This window comes from Pogona vitticeps, chromosome 13 (assembly GCF_051106095.1).
Source record: "Pogona vitticeps strain Pit_001003342236 chromosome 13, PviZW2.1, whole genome shotgun sequence".
NCBI lineage: Eukaryota > Metazoa > Chordata > Lepidosauria > Squamata > Agamidae > Pogona > Pogona vitticeps.
This window is the reverse complement of record NC_135795.1, coordinates 5,073,003-5,097,604: the sequence shown is the minus strand read 5'-3', so window position 1 is coordinate 5,097,604 and position 24,602 is coordinate 5,073,003. Positions and strand designations below refer to the sequence as shown.

Sequence of the window (24,602 nt, the reverse complement as noted above, 5' to 3'; positions counted from 1 at the left end):
TATGCACGTAAGGATAATCATACATCTGACTTTCACATTTTGTGGTCTTTTAGTTGTTCCCCCAATCATCCTATAGATCAGTGGTTCTTAACCTTTGTTACTCGGATGTTTTTGAACTGCAACTCCCAGAAACCCCAGCCAGCACAGTTGGTGGTGAAGGCTTCTGGGAGTTGCAGTCCAAAACTCCTGAGTAACACAAGGTTAAGAACCAGTGGTATAGATTGTGCAACTAGAGGATAATTGATCATGCCTCAGGCAGCATGATGCCTCCCTTCATTTATACTTGTGCTTTTATGCATCACCATAAACCATAAGATTATGGCTATTGAACTATAAAACATATTTCTTCAAATGTGTGTTGTTACACACTGCTTTGACTCTCTGTGTTTCACTTCGTTGGTTTTATTTGTGTGTTGTTGTGTGCAGCACATCTGGATAAATGTATTCTGAGAGTACCATTCCAAGATGAAGATGGTTTTGAATCTCCCTTAAAGCAATAGACTTAGAACATCTGTTGACCTTTGCAGAGGGCTTTGCAATAGCTGCTCCAAGCATGACTCAGAACTTTGATTCCTTTAGATACTGGCTATGGGCTTCTGCTAAGAAGTACAGAAAGTACATTATTTTCTATTTTAGTACTTGGACTCTGTTCCCTTACCAGTAATTGATTTTTCTGCTTTGTGTTTTAAAGGGATCCAAACTACCTCATTCTTAACAATACCTCTAGAATGCTTTTCATGAACCATCTGGTGAACCTGTGACTATAGGTTTTCTGCTGAAATAAAAATTAAATTATCTTTCAAGACTTTATACTTGCCGTTGTCATGAAGCAGCTCTTCACATCCTTACTGCAAGATGAAAGTGAATGGGAAATACTCTGTCTGATATTTTGAACATATTCTTTTGTGCTATTTTGAAATGCCTGGTTTGTTTTAGTTTGGCTCTTAGTGTTGAATCTGACCCTTCATGACCTCTCAAGAGAGAGTATTAAACATTGCTCAGGTCAGTTTCATATCTAGAGACTCACTATTTTTTATCCATCTCTTTTGTTCCTCATTTCCGATGTACAGTACCTACTTTATCATATATTAGATGCTCCCTGATTATATGAGCTTTTATGTTCTCTAGAGAGCCCAGCTTGCAGTCCACTAATAATCTAGTATTCTATCCATCCAGTGATGTGGAGTCACTTTTAATTCCTGCTTTTGGACAGAAGTTACTTTTTCATAACTGGTAAAGAGTTTGAATGTCGATCTCACAGGCCATTCATGTGGAATTGTCCATGTTCATTTCAGCATGATCTTGGTATGAATGCACTGGATGAAGGCTTGAAATGAAAAGTATTTTATAAAATACGGGAAAGCTGCAAGAGCAAAAACAAGCTGAAGTTTCGATGCTTTGGGGTTTTGTCCTTTTGAGATCAATTTCTTGTGATTGCTTGTTTTAAAATTTTCTAGTTGCCTTTAAGATGGTGCAGTGGGGTGTTATTTGGCAAAGCAGTTTGATGTTTGCAGGCATTAATGTGTAATGGAAACTTCTTATCCTGGTTAGGAGAGGGAATTGCTCCCTTTCGGGCTCAGGGTTTCATGAATTAGCTTTCTTCTAACCCCCTAATCTTTCATTGTTCTCCCTGTGATCTTACCTCTGTGACTTAATTGCTTACATTATGCTTTAAACTAAAAGTATTATCCCCTGAATCAAGTGTTCCCTGAAGCCTACATATGATGACTAACTGAACTTTTTCAAGTTTATATTTACAACAGAATTTGTAAGGTTCATGTCTTTATTTAAAACAGAAGGAGACAAAGGAGCATGTAGCTTTGTTCATATAGCGGGAAATGATGGTTTCCCATTATAAATCCAAACTAGGTGTTGAAAGAGCAATAAAATAAACAAAATAAGTTCCCCTTTGAAAAATATAAATGGAGTAAATTCAGCCTTTATATTTTTCAAAGGGGAACTTATTTTCTTTATTTTATTACAGGGTCTAAGGTGAACCCTAAGCTTTGACAATCAAGTTGGATGCAAAAGTTTGTAAAATCGGTTCTGCAATTTATACCAAGATCCTGTTTCTGTCCTACAGCTTTTCTGAACCCTGTGTAACCCTTTTTGTCACGTGGAAGCTGCAGGAGCTAAAAAATATGTATTTTAATTACCAAAAATCACCCTTGTCTGCCAAGAATGTTGTCTAGTAGTGGCAGTTTTTGTTAACAAAAGACTACTTTCTACACAAAAAGTTTTTTATTATGAAAAACTGCTGCCATTAAGGCATACAGAAAACTCTGTTCACCATTCCACAGAGCATCTAGCATTCTGGGAGTTGTGATCCCCAAAAGTAAATTTCTTGAGCTCTGAATGTGGTGAGGCCTGGGGTCAGCAACCAGAATGGCAAGCTGGCTGAGAAAGAAGTTGGAAGGCTGAAGTGAAGCAGATTGGCAGAGAGATGAGAGAATAAGAAAGTAGCCAGGCAAGCAAAGACAACTAGCTAGAAGGCAACTGTGAAATATTTGGATCTGGCCAGTCAGTGCCTGGATGAGAGAGCGCCTGGAAACTTTTTGTGCATTGCACAGTAGTTCCAGCATGATGAGATGTAAATGTAGTTTTTAAAAAAAGAGCAAAGCACTACTTCTGTCTTTCCAACAGGCAACTAAAGCTCATATAAAGCTCAACACCAAGAAGCTCTATCAGGCAGATGGCTATGCTGTGAAGGAGCTGTTAAAGATCACGTCCATACTTTACAATGCCATGAAGACGAAAGGGATGGAAGCCACTGCAGTGGAGGAAGAAGATACAGGCAAATTCAAATTTGACCTTGGTTCAAAAGTAAGGAGCCTGGTGCTTTTTCTCTTGTGTGTGTGTGTGTGTGTGTGTGTGTGTGTTTTGCATCTTGTCCTTGTGGTCTCTTAGAGTGGCTCTTTAACCTCAAGGTAGTCCCATAAAATAGGAAAAGACACACTGCCTTCGTGAGGGTATCTATGAGAACTTCATGGAACCAAGGACTTCCCACATCCAGACCCACCAGTTCAACTTCTGTATAACACTGAAATCAGGCATTTCCTCTCCTGAATCCTAGCATTGGGCTTGTATTCTGCCTCTGTGGTCATTAGGGAAAGCCGACATATCACAGTAAAAGCTGCTGTGATGTATTGAAGCACCCAGGTCTTCTCAAGAGTCCGTGGTAGTGTTCTACATTCAAATGGTTCTCTGCTGTAATGTAAGACAAACAGATGCTTGGTGGGCAGCAGGACTGTTGGAAGCAACCACTTCGTAGTCTATAATTTCTGATTCTGATTAAGTGCTGCTGTTGCTTTCAGTGTCACGAGAGGTGCATTACAGGCTAGTTGTTGCTCAATTATTTTGTTTCATCGTGTACTCGTTTTGAAAGGTTTGTTTCCGTATTTAACACTGGGAGCCGAAACTCAATGGATAATCACAGACTGATGTCCTTTGTGTTGAGTCTGAATCAGCAATGACCACAGAGTTGTAGAACGTCCTGACCAGTGAGATTTACTATCAACATCTAAGAGTTGTCACCGAGAGCTCGCGCATACACCAGCAGTGCGTGGGACTTAATATACTGAAATATTTTAGTTCATTTTAAAATAGATGAGCCATTGTTAAAATATGTTGATTATGACATGCTGAATTGCATGAGTGCCATACTTTTAATCATGCTTCTTTTGTCGGGGGTAAATGCCACTGATTGCAGATGGGATATTTGTATTTGGAAACTAATATGAATATCCTGTGCTCAGATGACCAGGATCCCCCAATCCTACCTACCCAACTTGGCTGGCATCCTGCTCATCGGGCCAATTTCCAACAAAGCCCGGCTGCTGCTTCTCTGGCCACTCCAGACAAGTGTCTCCCTACTCAGCTGCTGAGCAGCCAGAAGAGCAGGAAGGCAGAGATATGGCAGCCAGGCTTCATCAGAGATTGGCCCAACAAGCAGGCTGCCAGCCACACGTGTTGCGTTGTGACCTGTAAGCGGGCAGATTGGTTCGGGAAGGTGGGACTGGGGATCCTGGCCACCTGGGCCTGAGACATTTGTATTCGTTTCCAGATATGAACATCCCATCTCTACCACGGATGTCTTCCTTCCATTTCTTGTCATTGTGCCAAAAAAGAGGAGGGGAGATGTATGTTTGATTGAAAAACCTGATAATTTAAATCCCTCTGTTTTGCTCCTAACATCTTGGCTTGCGGTTGTTGTGAGTTTTTCAGGCTCTTTGGCCGTGTTCTGAAGGTTGTTCTTCCTAACGTTTCGCCAGTCTCTGTGGCTGGCATATTCAGAGGACAACACTGTCCTCTGTTGCCCAAAAAACCCACAACAACCATTAGATCCCAGCCGTGAAAGCCTTCGCGAATACATTTTGGCTTGCACTTGTTTTGAGGATGTGGCCTAAGGATTGTGATCCAGCCTGGGTTGTTTTGGGTAGCATCGTGCATGATTTAGGGCCTTGACCCAGCCTGAGTTCTGTGCTGCTGCTTTTTCTTCCAAGCAGAAAAGGGCAAGAGTTGGATTAATAACATAAAATGAAGTTTGGCTTTTTATTCAGGAGAATGATGCAAAGATATCTATTAGCTTGTTTTGGGACAGGTCTTTACAGTTGTAATAGTAGCCAGTGGTGTTGCTTTTGCTAGCCATATGTTCCCCTTCCCTGGCTTTCATAAGTGGCAAGATAAAGCTCTTCTTCTCATGTTTGATCAGATTGCAGATCTGAAGACTGCCAGGCAGCTTGCTTCAGAAATCACCTCGAAAGGAGCATCTCTATACGATTTACTGGGCAAAGAAGTGGAGCTAAGGGTAAGTTCGGAAAGTGAACTTAAAGTTACTGGCAGACAAAGTTGAACACATTGTCTTCAGACATGCATGTTTTGAAATCTCCTATTTCTGATCTGTATTTATGAGTCTAATATTGCTAAATACTTGAAGTTCAGTTAAAAAAAACAAATGTGCTCACCTCTTTGTCAGATTGTGGTCATTTCCCTCTTAAACTGTGCTTTCTGGTCTTTTTCATCCATTCTCTATCTTGACCTCTTTTCTTATCCAGTTGTTACCTCCTTCATTTGGATCTTCCTGATCTTGGGGGAAAAAAGTATCTCAATAGTGCCACTTGATGAGAAGTGTCCTAAGCTGGAAGCTGCCTGGAGCAGGCAGAACTCAATCTCTTGGTATCCCTGACCATATCCATGAAGGGGGGGGGGGGGTTGAGGCAGGTTAGCAAGTAATTGCATATATATGGTTAGTACCATTGTTGTTCATTTGTATCAGACTGTCCTACACATGCCTCATTGTGTATATGAAATACTCCTTGGTAAGACAGAGGACAAGCCTGGTTTGTGCAAATTCTGTATCTAGAGATTCAGGATTCATAGAATCATACTGTAGAATCATAGAATAATTGAGTTGGAAGGGGCCTAAAAGGCTATCGCGTCCAACCCCCTGCTCGAGGCAGGAATCCAAATCAAATCAGATCTGATAGGTGGTTGTTCAGTTTTCTCTTGAATGCATCCAGCGTTGGAGTGTTCACCACCTCCTGGTTTCATTGTTGTACTGCTCTAACCATTAAGAAGTTTTTCTTGACATTCAGCCTAAATCTGGCTTCCTGTTGCTTGAGCCCTTTATCATGTGGTAGTTTAATTTCTCAGCACCGGAAATTGCTTGCCTAGCTGTTGGCAATTTTGTGACAAGTTCTAGGCAGTTCTTCCCTTATCCGTTGTGGCCCAAAGTACTTTCCTTCCAGAAGCAAAAGAGAAGATTGCACCCTGTTAAACTGTGAATTTTTATTTCAGCACTGGCAATGGGACAACGTACTTCAGGGGAGCAGGATAGCATTGCTACGGCTTCCCTCCTCTCCTGCAGAATCTTCTGCTCAAGACAAGCTGCCTTGCTCTGCCTAATGGGATGGCAGACTCTGCTGTGTGCAGAAAGATATGTCTAAATAAGGATTTCTTTAGCTTTTTTTCTTTTTCAAATCCATTACACTGTGCCTCTGTATTCTGTCCAAATTGTAGCTTTCTGGGATGTAGCAGGGTTTAGTAGAAATATTGTTATGGATGCATTGATAGAAACCGAGGATGTTTGGGTGATTTTTTCAGAAATCAAAGGGGGAAAAGAGCAGGGCAGTTTCCCAGAAAGCTTTTCTAATGAAAGGAAATCTCCTTTTAAAATTGCACATTCTAGCAGACGTTGGGATACACTGTAAGGACAATCTATTCTTCATAGCATGATAAGTTGTTGCTTTGTGTGGAGAGGCTACTGTTGGAGGCTTCTTTTCTTGTGTGATGAAAATACTTCCCCGATTGACCTGGCTGGGGCCTGCTAACAGCAGTTTTCTCTGCCTATTAGGGCCAGCAAGATCTCTGAAAGATACAAAAGGTACAAAGCATTCGACAAATTGTATGACCATCTCCAAAAAGATACCAGATTGGTTTTCCATGCACTGTTGGTAACAATGTATCTCTAGTTTTTGCCATCTGGGCAATTATTTCATTCATTATTTATTTGTTTAAAATATTTTTACTCCACTTTTCTCCTTACAAGAACCCAAAGTGGCTTATATCATTAAAAGATAATATTAAAGCTACCGTGTTTCCCTGAAAATAAGACAGGGTCTTATATTAATTTTTGCTCCAAAAATGCATTAGGGCTTTATTTTCAGGGGATGTTATAATTTTTTCATGGACAACCATCTACATTTATTCAAACACAGTCATGTCATCTTCTTCTGGTTGCTGCACAAGGGTGGAGGGCGGGGTTTCACTTAACGGGGGCTTATTTTGGGGGATAGGGCTTATATGACGAGCATCCTGAAAAATCATGCTAGGGCTTATTTTCAGGTTAGGTCTTATTTTCAGGGAAACAGGGTAACAACAATGAGTATACAGATACTAAAAAGGATCAAACAAATACTATACAAAAAACATAAGTAACCCCAAAACCCATTCAAAGCAGTAAGGTACAACTGTCTATTTAAAAACTTTACTCAGGAAGCCAGTCATTCAGGGAGAGCCTACCTCAAGAGAAAGGTCTTTGTCTGCTTTTAGAAGGACAGCAAAGATGGGGCCAGCCTGGGCAACGGGAAAGGGCATCAGAGGAGACTGCCATCAAATGCATCTCTAAAGAGCATCGTTTTCAGGAATCGCTTAAATGTAGGCAGGGAAGGAGCTCAACTGGGAGTGAGTCCCAGAAGATAGGCGCCACCACCAAGAAGGCCCGGCTTCTAGTTGATGTTTTCTTGGTCTCCTTTGGAGTGACTATCCGGAGGAGCCTGGCCAGAGTGGATCTGGGGGTGTGGATGGATGTTCTTGGGGGAAGACACTCTGCAAAGCAATGAGGTCCCAAACTGTAGAGAGCTTTATATGTGACCTTGAACCTGACCCAGGACACCACAGGTCCCGGATGAGTCAGTCTTAAGAGAGAATCATTGCTCTGGGCTCATTCAGGGAACATATATGAATGGTCTGAGTTGGTGCTGAATATCTTTATATTTTATTTAATTCTCTCTGCTTCCATGTGGCCCTTCCTCTTCTAGAGGGCTCAAAACAGCATCCACAGTTTTGTCATCCTGTGTGTCCCTATACTGGCCATATGTTGGTCTGGCCAAATGTTGAAGCTGAGTTTTTATATGTAAACATTTGATCCAAATAGCTTACCTTTGTTAGACATCAAGTGTTTTTCTTCACTAAGTGTCTTTCCTTTCACTCAGTAGGGGAATCAGTAGACACATTGATTGCCTAGAGCAAGAAACATCAATGCACATTATGAAATAGTAATAGTTTAATTTCATTTATCAGCTGAGGCAGCACGGCATGATTGCAACATCCTGTTTGGATAAAACCAGGATTGGCCGGGAAAAGATAAAATTGGATTAGGGTAGCAGAGCTTTCACCTGCCTTATCAGTCCTTTTCTGGTGTCACTTTGATTCATTACTGGCATGATATTACTAGTGCAGGCATTTGTGAAGAGTTTGAGGTGTGTGTGTGTGTGTGTGTGTGTGTGTGTGAGAGAGAGAGAGAGAGAGAGAGAGAGAGAGAGAGAGAGAAATTGGTTATGTTAGCTTCTCTCTTTGCCTGTGTTTTAAATTTCAGGTTCCCACACAGAGCCAATGTTGTTTTTGTTCCGTTTGGTGCTCTTGGTCTCTGTTCAAACCGAAATATATAAGGCTTGAGGAAATCATTTAAGGGCAAAGAAGAGGGCATAGGAGGAGTGGGCAGCTTTGACCCTCCAGATATTTTTCAACTACATCCCTCTTAATCCTTCTCAGTTACCTCTGCTGGCTAGTCAGAGAGTGGTTTATAGACTGAAAACATCTGGAGAGCCACCTTGGCTCACCGCAGCCAAAACTGATCCCTTCCTCAAGCATCCGTGTTTACTTCTCCAAAGCTGGTTACAAGTTGAGAAAATAAGAGAAATCCTGCAGACTAAGGCTGTGAGCCCTCTAGTCTGGCTTCCTGTTTCCAACAGTTACTAGCAGATGTTATTCTGATTATTTTTAAAAACCTGTGTATGCTGTTCTTCAGATGTCCAGTTTCATGTCAGTAAGTTTGCAAGTAGGGTATGAATTCAGGAGGAGCCATCTCCTGTCTGCCCCCCCCCCCAAGTATCTGGCTTCTAAAAGTACATTGCTTCTTATGAATTTATCATTTAGCTATTGTAGCCAGAGACTGGCTTTTTTGTGTGTTACAACTCTCAGAATCTCCTAACCACCATAACTGCCTAAATTATATTAATATGCATCCTTGGTAAGAGGCAGTTCTCAGCGTCCTCTCCCTGCTGCATATATGGCAGATTGAAAACACTAACATCCGTTGTTGCTCCCTTGGCCTGAACTCCGCTCGAAAGAACAGCTGTCCATTTAAGAATGGACTCGGAAGCCTTGATCACACAGTTGCTGTCACTTCTTGGCCATAATGATAAATGTGAGGGGAATGGTTTGCAGGATTTGTTGTGCTAAGTGTTTCATTTTTTTTAAGTGACCACTACAAAATGAGAGTCACAAAAGAAAATCCACATTGAAGACTGTTTGTTTTTTGGGGGGAGCTGTTTTCTGATAAATGTGGGGTTGTCTCTCAGTCTCCCACTGTGGCTCCCGTGAGTAGAGTCAGCCTTTCACAAAGCATATATTTGAGTACATATCTATAGGTTTCAGAGAAGGGTCAGGCTAAGATCTCTCTCTCTCTCTCTCTCTCTCTCTCTCTCTCTCTGTCTCTCAAAAAGTAACTGATCAATCTGACTTTGGTTTGTAATGCTGTGAGGCTTCTTCTGGGTTCAAACTTTATATATTTCTTTCGCATTCACTTTACATTTGTGCAGAATTAGTTCTTTGAAAAACATTATCGCTTACACCTTTCATAATGACAGCTTGCCACTAGTTGAGTTCCGGGGGCCGGGCGGGCGATATTTTGCCATTATCATAAGAAAATTGCCAATGCATCCTTTCAACAAGATCGGAAAACCCACTCTGTTTTCTAGAAGAAGATTTCTTACCACTTGAGCAGTTTTTAAGTGGCAAAAGGATGCCAGTTACAAACTTCTGGAAGAGTTTATCTATGGCACCTCGGGTCTCTTGCATTTATTGTGATTCCTGGGTGTTGTTGAAAGTACTGCTCTTCCTTATACGTAGTATGCAATGGGTTTGTCATAGAGAACGAATCTCAGTCTTGCAGCATGAATACAATGATCTCTCCCTCTCTCTTCCCCCCCCAGCTTAAAAGCATTAAGCAGAGCCAGCCACGAAATGAAATGGCAAAAGGCATCCCATTCCAAAATCAGAGTGCATAGTGCCCAAAGCTGGCCAAGTGATTTTAGGAAGGAAGGGATGATATCTCTCAAAACTCCTCTCTTCCCTAAAATAGCTTGCAATTTGCTGCCCTTTCATGACATCCAAAATCTAATGTCTGAGATAGCTGGCCCTGACACTGAGATTTTGTGATGTGTTCACTTAACACAACAATCCAGAATTCTAATGTTTTCTACCACAAAGGGGTCTGAGGACTGGAGGGCAAGGAGGTGATGTGGGGAGTGGGCTGAGTTTGTAAACTAAGAGTTTCCTGATGTTATAAACTACAGGCTGGAGTGATTTTTGGAGCTGTCTGAGGAACGTGTTAAACTTTTTTTTTCTCACAACAAAGGTGTTTTATGTCCAGAACTATGAGAAATGGCTTAGATCCTTTTAAGCCTAGACATCTCTTGCCCATTGTCAGGTTGGGAGGGGAGAGTTTTAAAAAAAAATCTAACAAGCTGAGCTGATTTTCAAAAATGCCTTTAGCCTTCACTGTCTGTCAAACATTTTATGGATGTGTATAGAGGGTCCTGTCAAGAAACTACTATGCTTAGATGTACCAAGATCTTACACACAGCAGGTGCCAAAACTAAACATCTGAAATATGTTCCATGGTAGCATTGTGCATTTTTTTAAGTGAAATATCCTTGGCAAAGTCTGGTGGATGCTTTCTTTAAAAAAACACATTTTAATGGGGTAGAGGAATAACTCTTGTGCAGTCTGAAGAGCCTTTTGGCTAATTCTTTAGTTACATGCTGAAAACGCATTGGTGTGTCACTGCAAATGTAAACTGGTATGTGTGTGCATGCGTGCATGCACGCGCATGTGCCATCAAGTCAATTCCAACTTTAGGGTGACCTTTTCAGGGTTTTCAAGGTAGCGAAAACTCAGAAATGGTTTCCCTATTCCCTTCCACTAGGGGCGCCCTGGGACTCCTGTGCAGCTTGCCCAAAGCCACCCAGGCTGGCTGTTCTCCGTGGAGGTCCAGTGGGGGAAATCGAGCTCCCGGCATCCAATACTGTACCTTAAACCAGTGAACTAGCTTAGTGTGGTACGGATGTGTATATAATGCAGCATCAGGACTGAGCTGGGGACGGCCTCTTGGTTCCCCTTGTTCCAATCCTAGTGCTTCATTGTCCCTGACAAAGTCCCAGTGGCTCCTGTCATCCACTTATCAGGGAGCTAATTCCAGAACTGTAACTTCGTTAGTCTCATGCAGCAAACACAAAGAGTCTTGTGATACTTTAGAGACTCGGATTTACAGCCATCATCCTCCAGCAAAGGAAGATGGAGAGCAGGGCCATGTTATCATATATCAGCTTCCTTGGAATCCTGGCATATGACGGCATCCATGCCGACTGAATCCTTGGAAGGAACTGCTATATAACTTTAACAATTTATCCCTGAGATTATTTCTTTTAATTCCTCTTTACCTGTTGACTTTATTTTTGTGTTGTCTGTTTTGGGTTATATGCGTGCAGACAGGGACGACACGGTAAGATCTACTATTGTTGCCATACTCTGGCAGCAGGAAGCAATATCTAGAATAGTAGATACAATACTGTAGTCACAATAGTAACTGTTGATTCTGTTACAGTTAGCTTTCCAGATCCTTGTCAAAGCTATGGACCATTCCGGGGCCTTCACAAAGAACCAATGTTATAGCTCTTTGTGATCATACAATTGAATTCTCAGACAAATACATACAGTATACTGTATGTACAGTATCTGCTCTTACTTAAGTGTACAAGAAGCTGTATCAGTTCTCTTTTCTGACTTGCAGAAGGTGGTGTGAAAAACATTTTTGTAAAATAGTTAAAAGCCCCCAGCAAGCCTTTTAGAAGAGAGATTGGCAACTGCTCCATTAATTAAGTCTCTCTGTCACTTCAATGCCAATTCTGTAATTCTGGGGGGGGGGGGAGGGGGGAATTTGAATACAATGTCCCAGTGGCTCCTGTCATCATTTAATTACCTACCAGGGAGGCCAAATGCATGTAATTAGAAGTGCTTGCCTTGATTCTTCTCTGCATGTTTAAAATGAAGAAAGGAAACAACGGATCAGCCCAAGCAAGATGCTGTTCTCTGCAGGAGAAAAGCTGGAGCCAAAGAGGCTGCTTTCACCCTTCCTCTTTCCAAAAACATCTCCCCACATGCGTCGGGGTTTTTCACCTCTCACCAGTTATCATGCAGCCTTTTTTGCCCTTAGAAGGTTTTTCACCTCTCACCAGTTATCATGCAGCCTTTTTTGCCCTTAGAATCTGTGTGATGGTTTGCACAATTTCCTTTTCCCTCCTCTGCCTTTTTCCTCAGATGTCTGTGTGAGCCACCTACACCTCTTGACATTGCCTTTTTCCAAGTACTGCCTGCGTAACCACTGACCTTTTAGCCTCTTTCTCTTCTTCCTCACTTGCTTTTACAATTCCTGCTTATACAATTAGTCATCTGATAAACATTCTGTTGCTGAGCACTTCATTCTGTGGATCAGCTGCTTGGCTGGGAAGCGAACCACAACGAACCAGCAGTTTGTGCCCATCTCTACTGTCGAGTCATTGGTCATATGTCTCAATCTAATCTAGTTAGACACAGGTTTGTTGTGAAGATAAAAATAGGGAAGAAAAAAGCCATGTAAGTCACCCTGAGTTCACTGGAGAAAAGGCAGGTTTTAACTCTAATAAATGGGCAAACAAAGGTAAAGGAAGAAGTGGATCGTTGATGCTGACTGCTGGTCGTTCTCCAGCATTTCAAGTAGAAGTCATTCCATGCTTTACTTGAAGATGCTGGGGATTGAACTGGAGGACCCTTCTGAGTATGTGAAGTATGCGGTGCTGTCACTCATCTACTGACTCTCCCATTTTTGCCATGCCACCACGCCAGCACTTGGGTGTTTTAAACAGCTGGGGGGAAAAGTTAAGTTGCATTGCAGGTGAAGTTGTATTACAAGTGCAAAATACATAATTAAATTTTTTGCTGCTGCTCAAAAATCTCAGTTGTAGAACAGTATCTGCTTCCCTAAAATGATTCACCTTCTGTATTTCTTGTGTTGCTCAGAGGTGATTTCATTGTTTTGTAATTTTATAAGGATTAAATCCTTTTGTTGGAGTGGGTACCCATTTTTTTCCTTTAGCCTGCTGAGCACAAAATAGACTTCCCTTTCTAAATTTATTACACAGAATCGTAGAATAATTGAGTTGGAAGGAGTCTGTCAGGCCATCGAGTCCTGCCCTGCCGCTCAGTGCAGGAATCCAAATCAATGTATTTGTGGGCTAGGAATATCTTCTCACAACTCCTCTGGCTTTGTGCTTAGCTCTATTAAACACTTCAGAACACAAGCCGTACTGAGTGGCTGCTTTTCTTGGCCTCACCTCTGAAGTCCCTTCATCCAGCATATCCCTTCTTGAAACTGAATTGGATGCTTTATGTGAAACCAGCTTTGAACACTCGTGATGAATAATGGGGCTGCAGGCATTGCTTTGACCAACAGCATTTTGCTGAAATCCACTTAGCTGGATTGGGGAAGGGCTAATCATATAGCCATAATAATTTGAGCTGAATACATTCAGTAGTAAATCCAGTCACAAAGCCAGTAGAACTAGACAGGTGCACGTTCAAAATTATGATTTAGAGATGTTTAATTAATTAACAATCTTTTACTGGTTGAAAAAGCACCGTGATTGGTTAAAAGCATAACTTTTTAAAATAGATATATTAATTTTGACTGCAAGATTTTATTAAGCTCACAGAATGCTGAGGATTCTCCTTTCTCTCACACACAGAGAAAATTCCTCTTCTAAAATGGTTGTGTGTGCTAAGACCTGTGTGTATGATTTAAAAACAAAGAGAACATGTTTCTTGCTTTGGAAATATTTATTTTTACCCAAAGGCATATTTAACTGATGGGATCATGAACAAATTTTTTTTATGATTAATCCAATTAAAATTAAAATCAGATTTCAGCCCCTGGAGAATTAAAAGTTTGCTTAGTCCCACATCCTGTTTGCTTTAGTTGTCAGCTCGATACTTTCAAGAATCTCATAGAAAGGGTCTCAAAGTGATATTTCTTCCCTGCTATTTCCATGTATGTCCTTGTATTCTGAGCTGAACTGGCTTTGAATCTAGAGTTTCTATCTAGCTGTCATGGCCATTGATAGATCTCTCTTCCATGAATTTGTCTTGTCCCCTTCTACCTTATCCAAGGCAATATTTTGACAATCATAAATTATATTGTTAAGCTGAGGTGTGCATAATTCTTCAGCCTATATATGCAGCCCCTTTGCTCCTCCCTTTTCAAGGCAAAACAATCAAGCCAGGATGTTCTCAGCTACACGTCTGCTCTAATTAACCATAGTTTCTCTTTTTGCCTATATTGGGCAATTACTGGTTATCGATCTTCGGGACAAGCCAGAGTTGAAGCTGTGCTTTGCAGTGGATTTAAGATTCTGACTTATTCTAAAACTGATAATCTACTTCTGTGGTTCACACATAACAAGAAACTGTGATTTAATGTGAATCTTCTTGGTTTAATTGCTGTGGGCTCGAAAGAAAATAATCGAAGGAGTTGGCTGCTTGGACAAAGCATCTGAACGCAAAAAGTCAAGATAAAATTATCCAAATCAGACCCAGGAGTCCTCATCTGCAACTGATACAAGACTTACCATATTTTTCCCTTTATAAGACAATACTTTTTCCCAAAATAGTTACTGCGAAAATTGAGTTTCGTCTTATACACGGAAGTACGCCGAAGCAGCAGGCGGAGGCAAAGGAGCAGCCGTGCTCGGCCGCCCCATTGACTGTGGCCATGGCCGCCCGGTCACCTCCTCCAGCACTACCCGCGGGGCTCACCTCAAGCTCACGCTGCCGCCTTTACCCTGCCCGAAGGGAGCCCGCGAATGGCACTGGAGGAGGCGATCGGGCGGCCGCAGCTGCAGTCCATGGTCAGCCGCGAAGGGTGGCCGAGCATGGCGGCTGCAAGGGTCAAAGTTGGGGGTCATCTTATACAGGAGGGGTCTTATACATGGGAAAATACTAATTGTATAATGTGTATTCCCCACTTCTTACCATGGTCTCATTTTTTTCCCAGGGTGGACTGAGATGTCAGTTTGGAGGCGCTCCAAGTCTTAGTGGGGCGTGTGTGTTCCTCATGTGGGGTTCTCACAGGCGTCTGGTTGGCCTCTTTGGGAATCGAATGCTGCATTCGGTCAGACCTTGGTTTGATCCAGCCGGGCTTTTCTCCCACTCCTAAATAAACCTCATCACGTCCAGTGAGACTTGCTTCCTTGAAAGTATGCTCTGTTGAAACTGCGGAAACATTGAACACTGGGCTTTTGTTAGCCTTCTTGATGGGAGTCCCATTCTGTGATGGTCACTCAGCCAGGCTGCATAAATATTAGACCACATTCCATTTATGATGCAGATCCTTTTGTTCAAAGCAGCTCAACTGCCTGTCTTCAAGTGCATATTAATTAGAGGCTCAGTCTTTGACGACTTTGGGTTTTTTTGTCTTTTAGGAATTGAGGGCGGAAGCGATTGCCAGACCTCTGGAGATAAATGAGACTGAGAAGGTGTTGAAGGTTGCCATCAAAAACATTCTGGTAAGAATGGTAGTCTTTTATAGCCCATGCCTTCCCGGAGAATGGGTCTTCCTATTTAGCATTCTTATTCTTTATGGGCTCTTGGAGAGTTTTTTAAAAATAAGTTGGTGCTTTTTGGAGTCGATCCTCTGACAAAACAGTTCTCCCATGAATGTTTCTTGGCGTCCATGTGTCACATGCTTCCAGTGGAACCAAATTCTTTGACAAGCCTGGGATAAACCTTTAAGGAGCTGTTCTGCAGATGGCAGCTGTCTTTGTTCAAAGCTGTGTTGTCTTCATAAATCAGGATAATGGGGAGTGGTGTCAATTTTTAACATCAGAATGGGTACCTGAATGTGGCGATGGAGCCCCTTCTCCCCTTAGCTTCATATGACCAGGCACTTTCGTTGCAGGCCAGCTCATTTCTGCTATCGAAACCTGGAGAGGGGAAAGGAATCTGTGTGGCAGCAATCAACAGAAATGATAGAACAGGGGATTAGAAAGGATAATGTCTTCTATACCCATTTATCCAATTTGCTGTTAAATTCAGCTCCCTCGCTTTGCTTTATAGGTGGTTAAACTTATGTAGCTTTTACTACTACATCCAGGTTCACTTTCTGTAGACATAAAGTTCTGCGAATGTTCTTCCAGACTAGTTGGCAAAATTAAGGGGGAAAATTATAATAATCATCTACCTTCAAGTCAATTCTGACTTCTGGAAACCCTTTTCAGGGAACTCCAGGCAGAGAATATTCAGAAGTGGTTTGCCCTTCCCTTCTTCTGGGGATGCTCTGGGGCTGTGCAGCTTGACCAAGGCTACCCAGGCTGGCTCTGTTTGTAGGATGCCCAGTGGGGGAATTGAACTTCCAGCCTCTGACTCTGCCACCAGATACCGAAACCTCTGAGTTGTTCAGCCAGCTAATGGGGATATTGCAGCTCCTTGAAGACGGTCAGATTTCTTTCAATATGAGTTTTCATGATTCAAAGTCCTTAAGATGCGGATTTCGATCTGCAAAAGCCTCCATTATAATGGATCTGTTAGTCTTTAAGGTGTCAAAACAGGGGACTCTCAAGAGCCTCCTCCAGCACCACAATTCAAAAGCATCCATTCTTCGGCGGTCAACCCTCTTTATGGTCCAGCTCTCACTTCCATACACTGCTACTGGAAAAACCATAGCTTTGACTATGCGGACCTTTGTCGGCAAGGTGATGTTTCTGCTTTTTAAGATGCTGTCTAGGTTTGTCATCGCTTTCGTGGCTGCTGTCACCACCATTATTTAATTATTATACATCAAAATATGTTGCCACTAAGCTTTGATTTCCCCGTCCAGTCCGGAGAAGAAATCTTGCAAACCCAAACTATATTTTAACATCTGCTGATATTCCAAACAGCAGCTTGAAGGAGCTGTAGTATTACAGCACTTCATTTCGTGGGAAATATAGCCATATCGCAAACCTACTCAGTTAGCTAATTCGTCTAACACAGCAAACAAATACAGCAAATCCCATTGGTGCTTGAATGTCAAAGTGTTCCTTCTTTGCTAATTAAAAGCTTTTAAAGACAGAAGTCAGGAGCACTTGGGTCCTGTGTCGCATGTTCTTTGGCATTCTTCCCATGCAATTTATAGGAGAAGTGGTTGTACAAGAATTTTGCATTTTCTCAGATAAGTGATCCTTCTGAAGAAATTCCTACAGTTACAAATCAGAAATGTTTGCAGAGGCTTGGAAGTTCATTGAAACTCACTGTGAAAACAATCATTTCTTCAGTTTTGTATGCAGATCTTCGGCTGAGTTTTGATACTATCCTTTTTTTAGATTTTCACTAAAGAGATTTTGCTTCTTTGAACTCCTTACATTTGCTTGAAGTGTTTTAATTAAAATCAACCAGATTGTGGTGGAAGCCATATATTAGTACTAGTTGTTCGGCATTCCCTACCCACTTGCCCTCAACATGCAGAGCCCTGCACTTTGACAGGGAGTTTGGAGCGTAAACTGGCATTTGGTGAGCTGTCAGAAATTGCAGCTAATTCTGCTTCTTGTAGGAGCAGGTCCAGAAAACCAAAGACATGCTGAATAATGTGGCGTCAGATGAAGCCAGCTTGGAGGCCAAGATTGAAAAGAGAAAAGCAGAGCTCGAAAGGAATCAGAAGCGCCTTCAGACACTACAGAGTGTTCGGTAAGGATCAATAGAGTTTGCCTGCTGAGGAATCTAATTATCCCTAGGTTTGCATGTTAAGACCGTACTCTTTCCAGGCTCACTTAATCCATACTGACCTTCTCCTTGTTATTTTCCTTCTCTCCTGTTCCCCCCTCCCTTCTCCTCTTTTTGCATCCTGCATTACGAGTACAGCTTTAATCCGCTTCTCCCATTTCTGCTGGGTATGATGGTCTCACAGAAGCCTTTCTGTGGGCCAGCTGGGAAAAGGAGGAACTGGATAGTTGAAAGCTGGATGGGTAAGAACTCATCATGTTGTTCTGTCCCAACTCTTTGAGCAGATGTATGTGCTTCATCCTTACTGCACTAGAGGAAGAATAGCTGCCACTGAACCTGTGAAAAAATGTGGTCCAAAAATGCTACAGGCGCAGCCTTTCTCTCTTCTGCGAATGCACACCATAGAAGTCCACTTATGTTCTTACCTAATTTGCCCAGCCATTAGATCTTACATAACTGACCTTCTGCTGCTAGAGCCCTTTTTTTGATGATTCAGCTTTAAAACCACCCATCCCCCAATAATTAAACAAAGATGCAATCTCTGAGGTTTGAATCTTTGCTAATGAGTCTGTGTTGGAGATTGCCGGCCCATTTTGTCATTTATGAGAAAAATATACACAAATATTCTCTTTAACAGTCTTCCCACCAGTCTTCCACTCCCATAAGAGCTGAAAAAATAATGAAGACTGGGGACTTATTTTCTCTGGCTTCCTTTTTTTCCCTGGGCCTCCAACATTTCTTTGGCATCATCTTGTGAAGTGCACTTCCACAACCGTGATGACGCAGAGCAAAAACAGAGCAAAAGCTGGGATTCTCTTGGACATTTAATGTGGCATAAGAGGCCTTAACAGACTCATTTTGGCATAATTGTTTGTGAAATATAATGCACTTTATCAGATACGTGGAGCATTATCTAGGTTTTAGGCGTATGTACAACACATGGTGTGATGGGCTTGAGAGGAGTAAATGGTGAGGCTGGAGACAGGTATATCATCATCATCATCATTTTAGAATGATGAATCATCAAGTCCAGCTCCTCTCAAGGAGTCACAGTGGGGAACTGAACAACCAATTTCTCCAGAGGCCTAAACCACTCAGCTCTCCAGCAGTTCATAGAAAATATCGTTGTTAACACTGGCCGTTCTCAAAACCATTGTTTTGTGAGTTCAGCGTAAACATTCTGGCGTTAGGGAAGTCTGTTACCAATTGTAGCATAGGAGTGGCCAGGCTGCAGACTGCCTCCCACCCGTCGCACCGCCCGTTGCTGTTCCTATCATTTCTCACCACTGACTGTCCTGATGGAGCGGCAGTCCTCCTTTGTGATCTCAAGGACTGCACCACCTCTGATTTTAGCCCAATTATTGCCTCTGAAAATAAACTGCAACCTGGTGATAAATTGTAGCTGAGCAGGCTCTAGCTTTCATCTCTGTTTGAGATTTATGTGTCCCAAGGCGGCCAGCTAAGATTGTGATTGAGTGCCCTCTCGGAGACTGAAGTGTTTTCCCTTGGCTCTTTGAATCATGCCATTTCTGATATCCAGTTCATGCCCTTTCATTTTTTCCTCTAGACACTGGCTTATTAGCCTGATGTAGAATGAAGAAGAGCACTGCTGATTAAAAAAAAAACACACCATATTCTTATAATGTGTCACAGAAGAGAACTGTATTTGTCTTGCTGAGTGAATATTATAGCAATCTTCCATTGCCTCTAGGGGAAAATGGCTAATAAATTCCTCATACGAGAACTTCCTGAACTATAATTCATTAAAAATCAGGCTTTTCCCTAGAGGTTTATGCATGGTCAACTGAATCTTTGCGGATTAGGCACCTAGAAATTTTCTTGTTTGCTGGTTCCTGCGGTGCTTGGAATGGTAGTTGTTTGAAATAAAAGAAAGTAATTAGCTATCATTTGTTTTAATAATGCAGAATAGAGATGGGCATGAACCGCTAAAGCAGCAGCTTGTGCCAATTTGTTTTTTGTTTGTCTGTTTTTTGGCTGAAGAAGTGTTTGGCGCTTCCCTGCCCCGCCTCCTCTGGGCGCTGCCTCGGAGTGGGCGGCTGCTGGAAGAGGCAGGGCTGGGAAGCACAGAACCCCCTGTTCGGCTGAAAAACAAACCAGTACAAAGCTCCTTGGTGGTTCATGTCCATCTCTAGTGCAGGATGCTACCTTACTGACCAGATGAGTCCATGGGCTTCAAAGTTATGCAACCTGTGCAAGAAACAAGCTGAATGTTAAAGTTTGTCCACTTAACTGGACCAACTTCATATTTCTAAGGCCTGGAAAAATCCCATTCTCTGCCTGGTTGTGTTTTCACCCATGTTGTTCCATACATGAATCAAGTGTTTGTTACTTCCCAGTGTCATGGTAGACTGATTTTCTGAAATATATTCAATTTTAGTTTTTTTTTTAAAGCCCTCTGACTTGGGCCTTTGCCCACGCTTGGCCGTCTCATCTTTGTTCAGCTGTCCAACTAGTGGAAACGTAGACACGCTATTTGCAAAGGGCTTCTCTATCTACAAACACCCTTAAAAGCCTGGTTCAGACAGTTGAGGTGGCACCTTGTGTCCCTAGCTGGATAGCTGTGTGGTTTAGAGGGAGTACGATTCTCCACTGTGCCTCCTCTGAGTAGAGCCAGCCTGGGTGGCCTTGGGCAAGCTGCACAGTCCCGGGATGCCTCCAGAAGAAGGGATTGGTAAATTTCTCCGGAGTATTCGCTACTTGGAAAACCCTGAAAAAGGTTGCCATAAAGTCAGAACTAACATGACAGCATGTTGTTGTTGTCGTTGTCGTCGTCATCACCTTTGGGAAGGGGCACTGAGGTGAAACTAAGAAATAACATTCTTTGCCCAGTTTGTCACAGAAGAAGGAATAACAGTTTTCTTTGTTCTTTTTCCTTTTGTTCCACCAGCCCAGCCTTTATGGATGAATATGAAAAGATTGAGGAGGAACTGCAAAAACAGTATAGCTCTTATCTAGAGAAGTTTCGTAACCTTGCCTATTTGGAGCAACAGCTAGATGACCAGCATCGCATGGAGCAGGAAAGATTTGAGGTGAGATTTTTCAAAACCACTCAGTTTCCACCACACTTCTGCTCTCTACAGTTTTAACCTCATTGCAGCACTAGCTGTGCATGTCTTCCAGTGCACCCCAATGCAGGTGTCCATACATAGCTGTTCTAAACGTAGAGGCTTTATCCTTTTTATAAACTTAGAGAATTATTTGTCTTCCATGGAAACCATTTCTAGTTGTCTCATTCTTTCGTACTGTGGTCCTATGCACATTGGCCTGAAAGCAAGTCCCATTAACATTAGAAAGCCTTACTTTTTTGTAGACATGTCTAGAATGCTCCAGCTATGGATATCCATCTTCTCAGAATTTAGTCATTTGAAAGGAACTAAGAGGCTGACAAAGACTGGTAAAAATGAAGTAAATAGGATTTTAAAAGTTCACCTCTCTGGGTAAAATTGATGCAGCGAAAAGAAAAAGAGGGGAGAATCAATCATGATGTGACCACAGCTTCATTCTGGCTATTTAAGTTCTGTGAAAAATATATAGATCAATGCATTAAACTGCTGTTTGATCCTTTGTTCTTGCTTGTCTTGTTCTTACTTTTATCTGAGCTGCCTGAGCTATTTATATTTACTGATTTTTCATCTTAAAAACATCCATCATCAGCCAACATTTTAAAAACCATTGTAAAAATGCTACGGGCATTGTGTAGGTAACTGATAGTGAGAGCTGGATGATTATCTCATATGCCAGTGCTTGCCTTCTGCAGGTTGGTCTCCCCCGCTGCTTTGAAAACCTGCCCACGTTGTGTTCTTCAGCTAAAGTGGCTATGACCATCTCCCCATAGCACAGCAGAAGGGAGACCCAGCTGACCTTGAATCCTTTCTCATCCATCTGGCCATTAAGCTTTTTCACTTCCCTCTCCCAGGCAAGCTTCTGTTCAACCCATTCATTATTCTCTTTCAACTTCCTTGTTGGACCAGCCTTGCCGGTGTAGCCAACACAGTGGTACGTAACCCTGAATGACATGCAAAGAGAAAGCTCTCTGTGCTGTGCCCACCCAGGGAGGCTAGCCATTCTGGAGCAGGTCCCTCGCCATCCACACCAGGCTCTCACGTGGTACCTTGACCTTGGATTGGTGTCACACCCATTCCCAAGAGACCACCTTCCCTACAAAGGAACGGGCACCTAATTTGCTAAGAACAAGCAGCAATTACAGTAAGTGAAATCTGCTGGAACTGTGTTTGAGGGTGCAGTCGCCACTCATGTTGTACAAGGGCCCAGCGCTCTGGGAGAAAGGGAAGGGCCTTAGTGATGCTTTTACCGGCACAGACATGTGTCTGGAAAGGAGCCAATTAGTGTGTCAAAGGCTGGCTGGGGTTAAGGGAGCTGATGCCTAGGAGTTTGCGGGATCCAAGGAGAGATGTCAGGCAGACAGCCCGAGAGCGACTTTCTGTGGGGTTAGCAGCAGGTGGCACCTTTGCTTCGGGAGGATCTGGGGATGGGAAGCAGCCGAGCAAGAAGGACCGAGCACATGGAGGAGTGAGAGAGAGAAGGGAAGCAGCTGCTTTCCTTGCAGAGGGTACAGCGATGAGCTGGTTCACTAGGGCAGAAGACAGGCAGCCACTCAACTCCTCTTACGCCCTGCCCCCCCCATCAGTGTAAGGGTGGAGGCAAAGCAGGTTGGCCAAGGCCTTTCTAGGAGCATTGCCGAAGCTGTCATGAAAATAAAGGCAGACTCTAGAGGCAAGTTGCCGATGGGAACTAGCCCCGGCTGCCCCTGCTTTGCAGAGCATCCAGAGATAAAGCCAGATAGCAAAAAAGTACTTGGCTTTCGGGGAGGGGGAGTCAAAGGGCCAATGGCTAAGCCCGCTCTCCTTACACCCTTGATTTGCACAAGCGGAGGTGCCCCACAGCCCATGAAAGCCACTTCCAGCTAAGTTACTGAAGGATGTCCATCACCAGAGATGAGGTTGAGCAGATTTTCTAGTTTATATTACTGGAACTGAGACTTTCAAGTGTCTGAGAGACATAGCTCATACTCATCATCATCATCATCTTAGAACTGCAGAGCTGGAAGGGGCAGTATGGATCACCAAGTTCGGCCCCTGTCAATTGAACTCTCAATCGGAGATCTGAAGCATTGAGCGATCATAGTGGTCAATGGAATCTACTGTCAGAGGGTGTGCTCTGTGTCATTGGCTAAGGTGGCTTTGAAGAACTGGGCGGGTTTAGCCTCTTTCATGGGTAAGAGTTCTATTTCTGACTTCTCTTTGCAGAAGGGGGATAAAATGGGAGCCCAGGGAGTTCTTGAAAGTCCTGGGTCACTCTTCCAGTGCTGCTTAACTGACTTTCCTTTCTGACAAACACAAAACCGTTGGCAAGATTGCATTGATTTGGTGTCAGATTACGCTTGGCTTGCTTGGGGAAGCCATTTGTTCTTCCTCTGCTTTCTAGTCATTTTCTTTCATTTTCACACTGACAAATTAAAATAGTAACTAAAATTAGATTCCTACCTTTGTCATGTCTCAGTAGCCAAATGGATCTTGGAGGAATTTTCCAGTAACGACATCCCCTTTGTCCCAGTTAACAGATTGCTAGCAAATCTTGGGCAGAAGAAGTGGTATCTCTTTTTTGCTAGATTTTTCTGCATAACTTGCTAGGAAAAAAAAGGAAAGTGGCTGTGTGGGTTTAGGTTTTCTTCTCTGGAAGCCTTTGTAATGTGAGCATGTGGATATTTAAAAGATGAAATTGTGCATTCATCTAATCATTATTGAGTAATGGGGCCTTCATGTCTGGCACATTTTGTAGACGCAGTGTTAATCTTTCCTGCAGTTGTTTCCACAACTGATGACATCTAGTAGATTGCATTTCCTAATTAGAAAAGCAACTGAAAGACTGAGCACAACATTTTAATTAATGTGGCACTTCGGGTGACCTGTAGGCCCCTTGTAATGTCATCTTCTCCAATGGACACCACCCACTGCAGATCTAAAGGAGCTGGAGACAAAAGTTGTGTTATGAGTAGTATCCTGCGGCTTTTTAATTTTCCAAAATCTCTCTCCCTCTCATTTTTTAAACAAAAGTAAAACCTGTTGGCATTGAATCACTTTGTTCATCATTATGTAGATCTTATAACCACCCCATCTAAGAGGCTAGCATTCCAAAACAATGTTATGGCCTCTCAGTTGGAACATGTACGTGGTGGCATTAAAAGTGATTTTCTCTTGGAGAGCTCCGTGACTTTCCCCACCGAGAGTACAGTGGTGCCTCGCTTGACGACGTTAATTCGTTCCAGCGAAATCACTGTAGAGCGAAAACATCATCAAACGAAATTTTAAAAAACCATTGAAACGCATAAAAACTGGTTAATGTGTTCCAATGGGTGAAATACCTAATCGTCCAGCAAAGATCCTCCATACGGTGGCCATTTTCGGGTGCCTGTTAAGCGAAAAATGCCTCCTAAAAACAGCGGGGAGCTATTTTGAGCAGCCGGCGGCCATTTTGAAAACCCGACGATCAGCTGTTTTGATCGTCATAATGCGAAGAATCGGTTCCCGAAGCAGGGAACTGATTGTCGCAAAGCGGGAAAAAACAATTAAAATATTGTTTTGCGATCGCAATTACAGGGTAATCGTTAAGTGGGGTACGAGTGTATGAATTTAAGAAAAGGTACCATTTGCTCTTTCATTATGATTGGGAAATTGGTCGGGAGAGTGACGCAGGACCTCCTTGGCCATCGTCTTTATAAACTCCCAACTCCTGGAACTGTTCATCCTTGATTTTATGAACATTGGGAAATAGAGTACAAGAAAAGGGAGGACTTCAAACACCCCCTGCCCTGCCAGCCCTCTGTGGAGGGTGGGACTGAGTTACCACCCCTAGCCACCACCCCCGACAGTCCTGCTTCTGTCCACCCCCAAGTTCCCATCACGTGGGACAGGTGATCGTAGTCGGTGGTATCAGGGCTTCAAACAGTCCCAAGCCACCCGATGCCCTTCAAAGAAGGCTCGTACTGCCAGCTG

At 42.7% G+C, this 24,602-nt stretch overlaps 1 protein-coding gene across 2 annotated transcripts in view; it reads left to right on the top strand.

Moving 5' to 3' along the window:
- CLUAP1 (clusterin associated protein 1) overlaps window positions 1-24,602 on the top strand; it is a 49,027-nt gene that overhangs the window by 5,201 nt on the left and 19,224 nt on the right. For both annotated transcript variants that reach the window (XM_072982498.2, XM_072982499.2), the window contains exons 4-8: window positions 2,644-2,823; window positions 4,712-4,807; window positions 15,294-15,377; window positions 17,399-17,532; window positions 20,477-20,618. In XM_072982498.2, the coding sequence (XP_072838599.2) occupies window positions 2,644-2,823; window positions 4,712-4,807; window positions 15,294-15,377; window positions 17,399-17,532; window positions 20,477-20,618 (636 nt within the window). The remainder of the gene's footprint in view (window positions 1-2,643; window positions 2,824-4,711; window positions 4,808-15,293; window positions 15,378-17,398; window positions 17,533-20,476; window positions 20,619-24,602) is intronic.